Source organism: Heteronotia binoei, chromosome 17 (genome assembly GCF_032191835.1).
Source record: "Heteronotia binoei isolate CCM8104 ecotype False Entrance Well chromosome 17, APGP_CSIRO_Hbin_v1, whole genome shotgun sequence".
NCBI classification, from domain to species: Eukaryota; Metazoa; Chordata; class Lepidosauria; order Squamata; family Gekkonidae; genus Heteronotia; species Heteronotia binoei.
The window spans coordinates 44,441,733-44,458,083 of record NC_083239.1 but is presented as its reverse complement, the minus strand read 5'-3'; the positions used below and the strand labels follow the sequence as shown (position 1 = coordinate 44,458,083).

At 50.2% G+C, this 16,351-nt stretch overlaps 1 protein-coding gene across 1 annotated transcript in view; it reads right to left on the bottom strand.

Annotated features, from left to right (window-relative positions):
* GRIK5 (glutamate ionotropic receptor kainate type subunit 5) overlaps positions 1–16,351 on the bottom strand; it is a 133,572-nt gene that overhangs the window by 8,566 nt on the left and 108,655 nt on the right. The window contains exons 16-18 of the mRNA XM_060258644.1: positions 13,705–13,870; positions 6,527–6,752; positions 4,507–4,635 (exon numbers count right to left, since the gene is read on the bottom strand). Of these exons, the coding sequence (XP_060114627.1) occupies positions 4,507–4,635; positions 6,527–6,752; positions 13,705–13,870 (521 nt within the window). The remainder of the gene's footprint in view (positions 1–4,506; positions 4,636–6,526; positions 6,753–13,704; positions 13,871–16,351) is intronic.

Genomic DNA, 16,351 nt, shown 5'->3' with positions numbered 1-16,351 from the left:
TCATTGTTAATCCGGCTCTGATATCAGGTAGTCAAGGAAAGGGGAACCGGGGACTGCCAAAACAATCCTCCTTTCCCATGCTTAGCGAAGGCAGGATAAATTGAAAGAACGCATGCATATATAAAATGAATACAGTCCACCTTTTCTGAGCATGGGCTTTTGAGCATCTGCTTGCCCCTTCGTGGGGCTACCAGAAGCGAAATCAATTGTGCAAAAGAACGAGAACGATATAATGCGCATAGGTGATATATATATTTCGAGAGGCCGTCCACGCCACCCTGAATACAAACAATTAATGCCTGTACTGAAGTGCTGTAAGGTCGCATCTACGCCGCAGTCACGGATCAGTTCAACCGTCATGGCTGTTTTAAAGTTTGGCTACGCCCCGTGGCCGGAGAAATCAATCGCTCAACCGGGGCTGCCCGCAATCTCCTCTGTGGCCACAAGAGGCCGCCGTGCTCAACCCGTCTGCAGCCTCCCTTCCTCAAATGCCGCAGCGAAGAGCGGAAACCAAACAAAACAGCCGCACAAAACAATCTTTGGGTTCCAAAACTAGAGCCACAACAGCCCTGTGGACATCCCCGAGATACTAAAGATCAGATGTCGCATGCGTGGCAACTCCGATGCAGAGTTGCCAACTCCAGGTTTGGAAATTCCTGGAGATTTGGGGATGAAGCTGGGGGCGGGGTAAGAGTTTGGGTTGGAGCAGGACCTCAGCAGAATGTAATGCCGTAGAGTCTGCCTGCCAAAGCAGCCATTGTTCTCTAGAGGAACTGATCTCTGTAGTCGTAGGAAAAAGCCAGAGTCCAGCAGCACCTTCAAGACAGCACCATTAGCGGCAGGAGAGGTGCTTTCGTGAGTCACTGCTCACTCAGTGCCAGAATAAACCCTATGGAGGCCCCTAGGCCAGGGGTGGCCAACGGTAGCTCTCCGGATGCCTTTTTTTGCCTACAACTCCCATCAGCCCCAGCCAGCATGGCCAATAGCTGGGGCTGATGGGAGTTGTAGGCAAAAAAAAAAGCATCCGGAGAGCTACCGTTGGCCGCCCCTGCCCTAGGCAGTCAAAATCCCAGGGGGCCCTCTTGAAAGTTATCTCAGAATCACAGCACCTGCCCTGCCACCCACAGCCCCACTGCAGCCCGCAGGCCCCTTCTCAAAAGCCCCTTTGACAAAGCTGCGGGGGAGAGGCAGAGAGGGGCAAACTTGGCAATGACGCCAGCAGCAGCTGCACCAGGCAAGTCAGGCAAAGAGCAGCTCAGTTGCTGGCTGCATGTGCAGGCTGGGAGGGCTGCAAGCAGGGGGGAAACTGGGGGTGGGGAGCTGGCCCGGGTCCCCTAAAAATGGGGGGGCCTACAGGCCAGCGCCTGCTTGGCCTAATTGTTAATCCGGCCCTGTGCTCACTTCTTCAGATACAGCTAGAATGTGAGCCCAACTGTCTTTATATCACAAAGTTGATTTGATTTCCACTCCGTACAGCTAAATGGGGTGACCTCCAAGGAGACAGATCAAGATGGAGAGAAACAGAAAAGAGCAAGGGGGTCCAGTAGCTCTTTTAAAAAGGTGAAGGTAGCCCCCTGTGCAAGCACCAGTCGTTTCCGACTCTGGGGTGACGTCGCATCACGCCGTTTTCACGGCAGACTTTTGTATGGGGTGGTTTGCCATTGCCTTCCTCAGTCATCTACGCTTTCCCCCCAGCAAGCTGGGACCTCATTTTACCAACCTAGGGAGGATGGAAGGCTGAGTCAACCTGGAGCCGGCTACCTGAACCCAGCTTCTGGCAGGATCGAACTCAGGTGGTGAGCAGAGAGTTTGGATTGCAGTACTGAAGCATTACCACTCTGCGCCATGGGACTCTTTAAGGTAGCTTTTTAACAAAATTCATGGCAAGGGAGGAGCTTTTGGGAGTCACTTCTTCCTCCTTCAGATACAACCAGAATGTGAATCCATCTGTCCTTATGTCTTGGAGAATGGAGTGATTTCAGATGCCAAATGTCAACGGGGTATGCAATATATTTTTTAAAATTGGTATTTTTCAGTTAGGGTCTATTGCAGGGTTTCCCAAACTTTTCCCCTTCCTGGCCCGGTTATTTGTATACTGCTCCTTCCTGGCCCAGTAAAATTTGGGGGGTGGAGCCAGGAGACTTCAGGGGTGGAGCTGGGAGACAAGAAATGATATCTCCCCACCTGCTGGGGATACTGCAAAGGCAGACAATCTGCCACACACACCCCATTTAAACACCTTGCCGGGGGTGTCTAAAAGGGAGGGGGGTTTGCCACTACCTTCCCCAGTCATCTACGCTTTCCCCAAAGCAAGCTGGGGACTCATTTTACCAACCTCGGAAGGATGGAAAGCTGAGTCAACCTCGAGCCGGCTACCTGAACCCAGCTTCCACCAGGATCGAACTCAGGTCGTGAGCAGAGAGCTCGGACTGCAGTACCGCAGCTTTACCACTCTGCGCCATGGGGCTGCCTTAGAGTCCAAAAAAATTGGGGGACGGACGGACACAGTTCTGGCTGTCTTGGTGACAGGGGTGTGGCCTAATAGGCAAATGAGTTCCTGCTGGTCTTTTTCGACCAAAAAACAAAGAGGTTGCAGAGAGCATTTTACCAGTCAAATCCAGAAGGCTTTTGCATCTGTTTTAAGAAGAAGTTAAGGATTGATTGGTCCTAGTGCATACACTGAAATATAACAGGAGGCTGATAACCTCGACGTGTACAGGAATATCCTTGCAAAGTGTTTGACAAAATGAGCCTAAACTGGATGTTCATTTGTAATATCGCACGTCCTTCTAATGTGACAAATAGTTTTGTAAGATTTGTGATAAAGGAACTTTGGATAAAAGTTTTTACTAATGTGTTAGCCAGCATATCACAGTGTTTGGTGGTCTGTATTTTCTCCCTTGGAAGTTGGCAACCAGAGCTCTACAGCTTAATTTTAGGCCTGCGCTAAACCCTGGAAATGTTTCCAAGGCCAGATTTCAAATCCGTGGAGTATCTTGGAATTTGCAACATGGACTGTTGCTAACTGGATGTTTTTTGACAGTCTTTTGATACAGGCCTTAGAGAAATATTTTTTATGTACGGACACGGTATTCTGATATGCTATGGAGGGTGTTATTAATACTACATATTTGGCATTTAGTGTTACATGGCTTGATTACACACAGTATTTTGTTTTGCGTTGGCTCTTTTTGGCACTGTGCGCCTTGGTTGTTTACCTGATACAGCTTTCAAAAATGGCAGCTTCTGGCAACTTTTTAAGCCCGGCTGGTATCGCTGAGCACAACAAAGAGGAGAGAGAGACCAACGACAGAGAGACAAGCCGCACGTCTACTGAGAATCATTAGTGGCAGCGCTCATTTTGTAGCAGGAGCTCCTTTGCATATTAGGCCATGCCCCCATGATATAGCCAATCCTCCAAGAGCTTCCAGGGCTCTTCTTCCAGGGCCTACTGTAAGCTCTTAGAATCATAGAGATGGAAGGGACCTCTACGGTCATCTAGTCCAACCCCCTGCTTAATGAAGGAAACTCACAAACACCTCCCCCTAAATTGGCAACCAGAGCTCTACAGCTTAATTTTAGGCCTGCGCTAAACCCTGGAAATGTTTCCAAGGCCAGATTTCAAATCCGTGGAGTATCTTGGAATTTGCAACATGGACTGTTGCTAACTGGATGTTTTTTGACAGTCTTTTGATACAGGCCTTAGAGAAATATTTTTTATGTACGGACACGGTATTCTGATATGCTATGGAGGGTGTTATTAATACTACATATTTGGCATTTAGTGTTACATGGCTTGATTACACACAGTATTTTGTTTTGCGTTGGCTCTTTTTGGCACTGTGCGCCTTGGTTGTTTACCTGATACAGCTTTCAAAAATGGCAGCTTCTGGCAACTTTTTAAGCCCGGCTGGTATCGCTGAGCACAACAAAGAGGAGAGAGAGACCAACGACAGAGAGACAAGCCGCACGTCTACTGAGAATCATTAGTGGCAGCGCTCATTTTGTAGCAGGAGCTCCTTTGCATATTAGGCCATGCCCCCATGATATAGCCAATCCTTCAAGAGCTTCCAGGGCTCTTCTTCCAGGGCCTACTGTAAGCTCTTAGAATCACAGAGATGGAAGGGACCTCTACGGTCATCTAGTCCAACCCCCTGCTTAATGAAGGAAACTCACAAACACCTCCCCCTAAATTCACAGGATCTTCATTGCTGTCAGATGGCCATCTAGCCTCTGTTTAAAAACCTCCAAGGAAGGAGAACCCACCACCTCCCGAGGAAGCCTGTTCCACTGAGGAATCGCTCTAACGGTCAGAAAGCTCTTCCTAATGTTGAGCTGGAGACTCTTTTGATTTAATTTCAACCAATCTTGAAGGATTGGCTGCATCAGGGGTGTGTGGCCTAATATGCAAAGGAGCTCCTGCTACAAAATGAGCTCTGATTACTGGTGATCTCAGGGTGACACCACCCGTCAAAACCCCCTTGCTTAAAGCGCTTGGCCTCTGACCTTTGGCCCGGTGGTCCTCTTCTTTCGGGCACTTGCTTCCCTCCCACCATTTGCGTTTCAGGATCTCCAAGCGGTTATTCTCCTGGAGCTGCAGAATCGCCAGGGTGATCTCGTCCCGGAACGGTGAGCCTACGAAAAGTTAAGAGAACAAAAGGCAAAAGCCTGTAGAAGACGAAGAATCCATCCCGCGTTGGAAAACCAAGAAAACGTGCTTCCAAGGAGACAGAGACGCTGACAAGCAAGAGAAAGCTTTCAGGAGCCCTGCTGCCAAATTAGATCAAACCCTTAACAACAACAGAGCTCCCAGGGTCGGCGCGTGGGAGTAGGCGGGGTAGGCGGTTGCCTAGGGCACTACCCTGCTTGGGGGCACCAGTAGGTGCCCCCTTACTCCCCTACACTCTTCGGAGGCTTCCTTGGAACCCTCCAAAGAGTGTGCTGTTAAAACACCGCTAAAACACCACCACTGCTAAAACACCACACTCTCCAAAGAGCACAGCGTTTTAGTGGCACCCGGCCGCTTTTGGGTTGAAAGCAGCCAAGCGGCGCCCTCGTGGAAAGGCTCCGCTCATCTGCTTTCATCCTGAAAGTGGCAGGGTGCTGCTAAAACGCCTGCACAAAGTGACGTCATCATGGCGCGCATGCGCGCAGAGCGTGTGCACAAATATGACCAGAGTGGGTGGACGCACGGTGCAGGGGTCTGCCGGGGGCGGCAGAACGCTTAGCGCCAGGTCTGAGAGCTCCTCCACAAAACACGAACTCTCTGGAAGTCTACTGCCTGGAAACTTTTCTATTTCCCTTCTTGTCCGAGAGCAAAGGAATTGTGAAAGGAAACTGACATGATTCTCAAGTTCCGGATTGATAAAGCAAGGTGCTCTGAAAGAAAGACTGGGCTCTACCTGTATTTACACCTGAAGCCTCTGTGCAAGACCAGGCACACCTGCAGATGTAGGTATCTGCGGATGGTGGGGGCACACCTCACTATTAGATATATAGATGATATATAAGTACTATTATTCACACTTCCAGGGCTTTTTTTGGAGCAGGAACTCCTTTGCATATTAGGCCACACACCCCTGTTGTAGCCAACCCTCCAAGAGCTTACAGGGCTCTTCATAGAATCATAGAGTTGGAAGGGACCTCCAGGGTCATCTAGTCTAACCCTATGCACAATGCAGGAAACTCACAAACACCTCCCCATAAATTCACAGGATCTTCATTGCTGTCCGTTGGCCATCGAGCCTCTGTTTAAAAACCTCCAAGGAAGGAGAGCCCACCCCCTCCCGAGGAAGCCTGTTCCACTGAGGAACCGCTCTAATGGTCAGGAAGTTCTTCTTAATGTTGAGCCAGAAACTCTTTTGATTCAATTTCAACCCACTGGTTCTGGTCCTACTTTCCGGGGTGCCAAGAAACAATTCCACACTATCCTCTCTATAAGACAGCCCTTCAAATACTTGAAGACGGTAATCATATCACCTCTCAGCTGCCTCCTCTCCAGGCTAAACATGCCCAGCTCCTTTAACCTTTCTTCATAGGAAGCTTCTAGACCCCTCACCATCTTCATTGTCCTTCTCTGGACCCCTTCCAGCTTGTCTATATCAAAATCTGGTGCCCCAAACTGAACACAATACTCCAGGTGAGGTCTTACCAGAGCAGAAGCCTTCTTTCAGGCCCTGCTGTAAGCTCCAGGACGATTGGCTACATCAGGGGTGTGTGGCCTGATGCAAAGAAGTTCTTGCTACAAAAAAGGCCCTGGGCCACACACTCCTGATGTAGCCAGTCCTCCTGGAGCTTACAGTAGGCCCTGTACTAAGAGCCCTGTAAGCTCCAGGAGGATTGGCTACCCAAGGGTGTGTGGCCTAATATGCAAAGGAGTTCGTGCCACAAAAAAATGCCCTGCATACTCCCATGAGCCCTGTGCTTGTCAGACAGCCATTTCTGCTCCACTCCTTTGGCTCTTTCCATCCTCCAGCTCCTGGCCTCCAACACCAGGCCCCGATCCACCCTACGGCCCGCCACTCACCCAGCGGCATGCCGATGCCGTAGCCCTTGGTGTCCAGCAGCCCGCCGATCTGGGTGAGATTGCAGTTCAGCCTCCGGTGATATTCATTCATGGTGCTCTCGAGCAGGAAGGCGTATTTGGAATTCAGCACCCGGGCAATCCCTTCTTCCGTGCTCTTCACAAAGACGCTCGGTTGCTTCGAATGCATGTAATTCCACATCCGCTGATACGTCTGGTACCGGGAATTCTGTCGGGGGAGAGAGGTGCAGAGAATGAGGGGAGACAGGACACGGACGGTGGGACAAACTGGGGAAAAGGTTGTACGTTCACCGCTTACTTTGTCTGTAGGGAGGGAGAGAGGTTTGTTTCTTCAATTTCCTGCTGGCCAAGCGTCATGCGTAGCATCCAGGGCTTTTTTTGTAGCAGGAACTCTTTTTGCATATTAGGCCACACGCCCCTGATGTACCCAATCCTCCAAGAGCTTACAGGGCTCTTAGTACAGGGCTTACTGTAAGCTCCAGGAGGATTGGCTACATCAGGGGCGTGTGGCCTAATATGCAAAGGAGCTCCTGCTTCAAAAAAAAGTCCTGCCAGGCTGCACCTGGAGGTTGGCAATCAGAAAACAGCTCCATTGTTCCAACACGTTTGTGTAACATGCTGCCAAATCACGGCCAGTTTATGGCAACCCGGTGGGATTTTTAAGGTAAGAGACATTCAGCGGTGGTTGGCCATTGCCGGCCTCTGCATAGCAACCCGGGGATTCCTTGGTCGTCTCCCATCCAGGTACTAACCAGGGCTGATTCTGCTTAGCTCCCAAGATGTGATGGGATCAAATTAAGAATGTAAGAACATAAGAGAAGCCATATTGGATCAGGCCAGTGGCCCATCCAGTCCAACACTCTGTGTCACATAAGAACACAAGAGAAGCCATGTTGGATCAGGCCAATGGCCCATCCAGTCCAACACTCTGTGTCACATAAGAACACAAGAGAAGCCATGTTGGATCAGGCCAATGGCCCATCCAGTCCAACACTCTGTGTCACATAAGAACATAAGAGAAGCCATGTTGGATCAGGCCAATGGCCCCTCCAGTCCAACACTCTGAGTCACATAAGAACACAAGAGAAGCCATGTTGGATCAGGCCAATGGCCCATCGAGTCCAACACTCTGTGTCATATAAGAACACAAGAGAAGCCATGTTGGATCAGGCCAATGGCCCATCCAGTCCAACACTCTGTGTCACATAAGAACATAAGAGAAGCCATGTTGGATCAGGCCAGTGGCCCCTCCAGTCCAACACTGTGTGTCACATAAGAACATAAGAGAAGCCATATTGGATCAGGCCAGTGGCCCATCCAGTCCAACACTCTGTGTCACATAAGAACACAAGAGAAGCCATATTGGATCAGGCCAGTGGCCCATCCATTCCAACACTCTGAGTCACATAAGAACACAAGAGAAGCCATATTGGATCAGGCCAGTGGCCCATCCAGTCCAACACTCTGAGTCACATAAGAACACAAGAGAAGCCATGTTGGATCAGGCCAATGGCCCATCCAGTCCAACACTCTGTGTCACATAAGAACACAAGAGAAGCCATGTTGGATCAGGCCAATGGCCCCTCCAGTCCAACACTCTGGCTCACATAAGAACACAAGAGAAGCCATGTTGGATCAGGCCAATGGCCCCTCCAGTCCAACACTCTGAGTCACATAAGAACACAAGAGAAGCCATGTTGGATCAGGCCAATGGCCCATCGAGTCCAACACTCTGTGTCATATAAGAACACAAGAGAAGCCATGTTGGATCAGGCCAATGGCCCATCCAGTCCAACACTCTGTGTCACATAAGAACATAAGAGAAGCCATGTTGGATCAGGCCAGTGGCCCCTCCAGTCCAACACTGTGTGTCACATAAGAACATAAGAGAAGCCATATTGGATCAGGCCAGTGGCCCATCCAGTCCAACACTCTGTGTCACATAAGAACACAAGAGAAGCCATGTTGGATCAGGCTAATGGCCCATCCATTCCAACACTCTGAGTCACATAAGAACACAAGAGAAGCCATGTTGGATCAGGCCAATGGCCCATCGAGTCCAACACTCTGTGTCACATAAGAACACAAGAGAAGCCATGTTGGATCAGGCCAATGGCCCATCCAGTCCAACACTCTGTGTCACATAAGAACACAAGAGAAGCCATGTTGGATCAGGCCAATGGCCCATCCAGTCCAACACTCTGGGTCACATAAGAGAAGCCATGTTGGATCAGGCCAATGGCCCCTCCAGTCCAACACTCTGGCTCACATAAGAACACAAGAGAAGCCATGTTGGATCAGACCAATGGCCCATCCAGTCCAACAATCTGGCTCACATAAGAACACAAGAGAAGCCATGTTGGATCAGACCAATGGCCCATCCAGTCCAACACTCTGGGTCACATAAGAACATAAGAGAAGCCATGTTGGATCAGGCCAATGGCCCATCCAGTCCAACACTCTGGCTCACATAAGAACACAAGAGAAGCCATGTTGGATCAGACCAATGGCCCATCCAGTCCAACACTCTGTGTCACGCAGTGCCCCAAACCCGGAAGCCATCAGGAGGTCCACCAGTGAGGCCAGAACTCCAGAAGCCCTCCCACAGTTGCCCCCCCAAGCACCAGTAATACAGAGCATCACTGCCCCAGACAGAGTGTTCCCTCTAGACCAAGGGTGGCCAAACTTGCTTCACATAAGAGCCATACAGAATAAACATTAGATGTGTGAGAGCCGCAAGGTGTCAGATTTTTGAGAGAAGGGAGGGAGGGAAGGAAGGAAGGAAGATACGGGAAGGGAGGGAGGGAGGAAAATGGATGGGGGAGGAAGGAGGGAGAGGTGAAGGAAAGAAAGCAACTTTAAATGCATTCTTCAAGCTACTGGCTGGCTTGGCTTAGCGAAGACATTTAAAGCGAGAAATGCCTTCTCCAAGCCAGCTCACAGGGCAGTGGGAGCTTCAAGAGCCACACAATATGTGTGAAAGAGCCACAGTTTGGCCACCCCTGCTCTATACTTTGTGGCTAATAGCCCCTGATGGACTTCTGCTCCATCTGGTTCTCCGATCCTCTCTTGAAGCTGTCTAGGCTTGGAGCCGCCACCTCTTCCTGCAACAGCTAATTCTGTGTGTTAATTACTCTGTGGGTGAAGAAGGGCTTCCTTTTATCTCCTCTAAGCCTCATGCATTTCACTGAGATTAATCCAGCCATGCAGGTCAGAGCTGTTGTTACACACCGACTGCCAAAGTTCTGGTCTAGATGAAGAGGACACAGCTGATTTTCCCTCGAACTCGAGCCACAGAGTCCAGGAAGGGGGGGGGGTCCCTTTTATCTTTCCTTCCCTGTGCTTTCTGGGAGAGACTTTCCGTGTGTGCCTCACAGCAGACATCCCCCCGACCCTAATTACGCTTCCCCTGCCAAGTTACAAGATGCTCCTTCCACAGTTTAAAAAGTCATAGCGGGGAGTGCTTAATTAGAGTCAGAGAAAGTGCTTTTCCTCCCATCCTAATTAACCCCTCTCCGCTCAGGACTATTTTCAGCTTCAAGGTGGTCAGGGGCTTTCAAAGTTCATAGCATTCGGGATCAGAGATGGCAGATTAGGGGTCTTCATATTTTCCCAAGGCCTAACTCTCTTCTTTCAGATTACTGTAGCCAGGGAATGCCTTGATCACATTCAGTCTTTGTGGCAGGAACTCCTTTGCATATTAGGCCACACCCCCTTTGAAGTAGCCAATTCTCCTGGAGCTTACAGTAGGCCTTGCATTACAAGCCCTGTAAACTCTTGGAGGATTGGCTACACCAGGGGGCGTGACCTAATATGCAAAGGAGTTCCTGCTACAAAAAAAGCCCTGCCCCCCCCCCTTGCTGACACTGAACTGCGTCCCCCCATCCCATCTAGTTCCTGGAGGCACCAGGATATGGTAGCAGCCCCAAAATTATGCTCCTCCACTTGCGCCTGCTGGAATGGCCTTTGGTTAGCCATAGTTCTCATAGGAGTTCTCCTTGAAAGGGCAGCTTCTGTTAGAGCTCTCTCAGCCCCACCCACCTCACAGAGTGTTTGTTGTGGGGGAGGAAGATGAAGGAGATTGTGAGCCACTCTGAGACTCTGAGATTCAGAGTGGAGGGCGGGATATAAAGCCAATATCTTCTTCTTCTACTACATTCATTTCATATATTTTATTGACATTTACAGCCTTGAGCTTCATGAGGAAGAAAGGCAGCGACGTTAATTATTTTTCATCATTTACTTCATTTCTACTCTGCCTTTCTCCCCAACGGGGACCCAAGGTGGATTACAGCATTCTCCACGCCTCCATTTTATCCTCACAACGGCCCTGTGAGGTAGGTTAGGCTGGCCCGAGGTCACCCAGCAAACTTCCCTGGCCCAAATGGGGATTTGAACCTGGGTCTTCCAGCTACTATTCCAACATTCCCCCGCTGGCTCTCCTTCAAATAGATGTTTTAGGTAAATAAATAAAATGAAAATAAAGAAAGGGTACTTAGCAGGGGAAAGACAGGCACTTGCGATTCTCCCTGGGCAGCCTGAGGAAATGTGTTTTTCTTTTTTTCTTTTACATTTACGAACAAATATTTTTTTTCCACATACCCAGGGAATCCTTCAAGTATGTCAGGACTCCATCTTCCCCCCCCCCCCACGGCCCCTCTTCAGGGATAAGCTATGGGGTGTTTTGAGGTGTTTTATAGCTTAAATTAAAAGCCAAAGATCTGAAACGTCTGAAGGCTGACTTGATCCTGAAAGCAAGATCACAACATGGCTTCTATCTCGCTTCTTAATGGGGTGTGCTTTGATGGGGCCAAGAGCGAAGAAAAGATTTCAGAGGGCCCCGCGGTAGCTTCGCGTCAGGAGCGGCCTTTCTCTCCCACCCACCCCCCCCCTCTGCGTTGGGGGCTGCCACCTTGTTTGTTGATTGATTTCCTGTCATTAACCATCTCCCGGAGAAGAAACAGAGAAGAGACGGGTGGCCGTTACTGTGGAGACGGGTTGCCGGAGCAACCGAAGAGCAGGTTGGAATTGGGGGAAAGGGGAAAAAAAAAACCCACAAGGCCTGAATAGACCGGTCACTGCCACCTTGACTACGGTTGCCATAGAAACCTCCATCCCTGACCTCTCCCCCCCATCACTGCCACTCGGACCCTGTAAGTCAAAGCCCACCCCCCCTCATGCTTCGTGCTAGGGAACATTGGATATTTTCTAAGGAACGTGCTTTTGGGTCTACACTGCACTAAAAAAAGAGGGAAAGCCCTAGAGGGACATGTCCACGGGTGAGGCTCTGGGGAGTCAGACCCCAGGGCGAGACATGGGAATGAACGTGGAGGGTAAGCAGAGAAGCGCATGAAGGTCACCTCGGCCGTCAGTCTTTGTGGAGAGCGTTTCAAAAAGAGGAAATACAAACAGAAAGGGTTAGGGGATCAAGGGCCGCTTTCAGGAGAGCAGTTTTCCACAACGGGTGGCAATAGGCACCAGCAAAAAGACGAGAATCCTGGTTTTTGTTTACTATCACTGTATGAAATGAGAAATTTGGCATTATGGAGGGAAACGCTGAACTCTACACAATGACTTTCTTTCCACCTCCCCCTTCCTCCCCTCCCCCTATCTATCTGGCTGCCTTCCTTCCTTCCTTCCTTCCTTCCTTCCTTCCTTCCTTCCTTCCTTCCTTCCTTCCTTCCTTCTCTCAAACAGCTGAGGTTCATGCCTTACAGTTCTCAAACATCTAACATTCATCTCTTGTGGCTCTTACATTAATTCAAGTCCAGGTTTGCCTAGCTGACCAGCAGAACTAACAGCCCAGTCACAAGCAAGATTGCTCACCCCTCCATTATCTGCCTCGGACTGAGATGCTTGGGAGTTATATTCAGGGCTCTCTTTTTTTGTAGCAGGAACTCGTTTGCATATAAGGCCACACACCCCTGATGTAGCCAATCCTCTTGAAGCTTACAGTAGGCCCTGTACTAAGAGCCCTGTAAGCTCTTGGAGGATTGGCTACATCAGAGGTATGTGGCCTAGTATGCAAAGGAGTTCCTGCTACAAAAACAAGCCCTGGTTCTGTTGCCTCTACATAGAATCACAGAGTTGGGCGGGATCCCCCAGGGTCATCTAGCCCAACCCCCTGCACTGTGCAGGAAATTCACAAATACCTCCCCCCTATTCACATCTGGAGGTTCCATTTTTAGCTAGGATGACTAACGATAACGAGCATCGACATGGTCTTTTAAAAAAAACCCTACTCATTTGTGATTTCAGGCATTCTTACAAGACCGATCACTATTGTGATCTTCTGGCTGCAGGGGAAGGTGAGAGAAATGTGATTCGGTGCCGGCTCATTTGCTGTTTGAAGCGAGATCTGGAAGACGGGCCCACTTCCTGGACTTTCCAATGCAAAACGAAATGTATGAAATCCATAGCTACGGGGAGAACCGCGATGGCTTTTGAAAAGGAGATTAGAGACAGGGATCGGGAACAGGTCCCTCAACGGCTCTTAGCCACAGGGGTGGAATGGAGCCCCCCCGTTCAAAAGAAGTCTATCTCTGAAGACCAGTTGCTTTGTTTTTATGGCCTGCTTGTGAGGTGCTCAAGATAATTTCACAGGCCATTTGCTGGAGAGGGGTTTCTAGTGATTTCTAGTCACCCAGCAGGGTTCTTCTTAGGGGTCAGGACTTACACCCATAACACCAGTGTTCCCTCTAAGCTGAGTTAGTGTGAGCTAGCTCACAGTTTTTTAGCCTCCAGCTCACACATTTTGGCCTTCGCTCAGGAAGGACGACCCCAGAGCACACTAATTGATGCAGCAGCTCACAATGCCAGTAGCTCGCAACTTTAACGCCAGTCGCTCACAAAGTAGAATTTTTGCTCACAAGACTCTGCAGCTTAGAGGGAACATTGGTCGTTACCAGACTTTTTCATTCTCTTAAGAAATTTCTGAGGAACTTTCTTGTGCTGGAGGCAAGGAGAAAAACGTCAGCGGTTTCGGGCTGCCGTTTGGGAGAAAAACAGGATATCGATGAAGCAAACCAACAAATGCGTTTTCAATGACAATATATTGTGGCTGTACCCTCCCCACCCAGCCCACGAGGGCACAACCCACATACAGCCACTGATTTACACCAGAAGGGCCTCAAGATCCTGGCAAGGGGCGTGACGCTCACTTGGAAGAAGGTCATGGTGGAGCCGGCGTGGATCGTGCCGTACTCGATGTTGGTTTGGTCCGCCAGGTCGTCAGCCGATTCGATGGGCACCTCCATCCGCTGCACAGTGAGGAAGGCGGCCAGGTTGGCCGTGTAGGAGGAGATGATGATCAGGGTGAAGGCCCACCTGCGGGAGCAGCAGCAGTGAACAACGACAAGATCCCCCGATTGCACCCCAAGGCAGGGAAAGAAGGTGTTCGTGGGGGGTATTTCAAAAAGACAGTGGCAGGCCCGTAGCCAAAGTTGCAGGCCCGTAGCTACGCCCCTCCACCAAAACCCCCTTCCAACTATATGGTCCCTCCTTTTATTGCCCTGTTCTCGCAGCCCCGCTCTCCCCGCCGCTGCCATTGCTCCCCCTGTCCCCCCTCTCCCCGCTGTTCTCACGGCCCCCACTCTCTCCGCCGCCACTACTCTGTCGGCCCCCGCCCTCCTCTGCGGCACCTTCCTCCTCCCTCCCACCCACCTGGTAAAGCTCCGGTCTCCGGGGCTCTTTCAAGGAGGCCCCCTCCCCACCGATCAGTTGATTGGCAGGGAAAGCAGCGCTGAGGCCAGCAGCTCCTATGTCGGCTTTCCAGTGCTCTCAGCATGTTCAACTGGTCCAGCATAAGAGCTGCCGGCTTTGGCACCACTTTTCCTGCCAATCAGATGATCGGCGGGGGGACCCTCCTTGAAAGAGCCCCGGGAGCTGGCTCTTTACCAGGTGGGTGGGTGTGTGGGAGGAAGGAGGGGAGGCACTGCGGAGAAGGGTGGGGGGACAGAGTGGTGGGGAGATGGGGGCCGTCAAAGCAGCAGTGGCGGAGAGAGTGGGGGCCACCAGAGCGGGGGCCCCTTCACCTAAGATTTTAATCCCTGCCCCCCTGCCCCTAAAATTTTCTGGTTACGGCTCTGGACAGCTGTCGCTAAACTGCTAACTAGAGAACCATCAGGATTCAAATTTGCTGGCAAACTCTGCCCCCTAAAACCCAGTTACAGAACTTGACCATGGTGGGTCCATGGTGGGAACGGCATTCTGCCCATGCAGAGAGGTATCCCTCCCCACCTCTCCTGCTAGTGCAGAGAAAAACATTTCTCGCTAACAATAAAAAAAAAAAAAACCTCACAAAGTTTCAGGTTTAAGGACTGCCCCCAGATCAGCTTTGGAAATGGATTTCAGAGCTCCACACCGACAGATTCCCAGTTCAAATTAAACCATGAAGGAGCTTTGTGGGCTTCCCGGTTTTGCATCCCTCTCTTTCCACCAGCGATACGAAGTTCCAAGAGACAACAAAGTTGGTTTCTGAGTCTCAGGAGGGCAGCGGAGACGTAAATCCATTTTTGGTTTCAGTTACAAGTTCGAACATGGTGGAACAGGCGGTTCCTCCCTGGAACCATTCGAAAGCTAGAATTTATTTGTGCCCCTGCCGGGAAAAGGGCAGCTTCCAGACTGCTAGCCAGACGGAACGCTTGGACCTTTTTCTCTAGCTAGACTCCCACTGCCAAACTGTTTTTCCCGAGTCCCCATCCACCAGATGGACTCTGTCAATAGCGGGTCGCCACCAGCTACTGTGATCTCTTCCCTGGCGGACAGATGTCTTTAAAGACACATAAATTCCGCTTTAAACGCTAGCGTGTCTTCGTGCAACACACTTCGCAGCTTCTGAAAAATATACGCCCAAGAGAGTCAGCAGCAGATGGACATGGATTTATATCAGGGCTGCTAACTGATTAAGGGACATGTTCTCGGTTAACCGCTTGCCTCGTAAGCAATTACTCAATGGCTTAATCGAATAAACAGGCACGTTACCACAACCGATACTTAAGCATCTTTGAGCTACGGGAGGAAGCGTAATAACCTACAATTCGTAAACCAAAACGATAATTCCTTGCTGGACGGAAAAGGGCATCTTTCATAATTCCGTTTTTCATTCTCCACGACAAGAGCGCACGAGAACTAAAACAGCTCAACAAAAGGCCAGCAAACGTGCCCTTGTGTCAATTAAAATACGCCCCCCTTCCCCCTGAGGAGGGAGCCTGAGTTAATTAATTGGCCGGGTATGCGGGAGGGGGCACGTTCGAATCCCTGGCATCTCCATTTAAAACATCTTAAGTAACGAGTATTGGGAAAGGCATTTCTCCGATCGCAAAATCAGAGAGCTGCTGCCAGTCCGAGTAGACAATACAGAGCTACGCAGTGTGCGGACCAGTGGCACAGGGTAGAGCCCCAGCCTTGCGAGCAGAGGATCCCAGGTTCGATCCCCACCCTCTCCAGTTAAAGGACCTCTGGTAGAAGTTGGTGGGAAAGGGCTTTCTCTGCCTGAATCTAACAATCCAGCAGAATTGACAATTCTGAGCTAGCTGGATCACACGGCAGCCTCCCAAGTCATAGCCCTAATTAACAAGGAACCATTCTAAGGATCACCCCCTGCCTAACAAATTTCCAGAGGTGGAAAATTTTCCACATTCCTAGCTGCCAGCAGCAAATGTCCACAAGCTAACTTTTTGGAGGGTCTGGGAAAAAAAATTCAAGATGTCTAGACCAGGGGTCGCCGAACTGTGGCTCGGGAGCCACATTTGGCTCTTTTATACATATTGTGTGGCACTCAAAGACCGGCATGGAGAAGGTATTTGC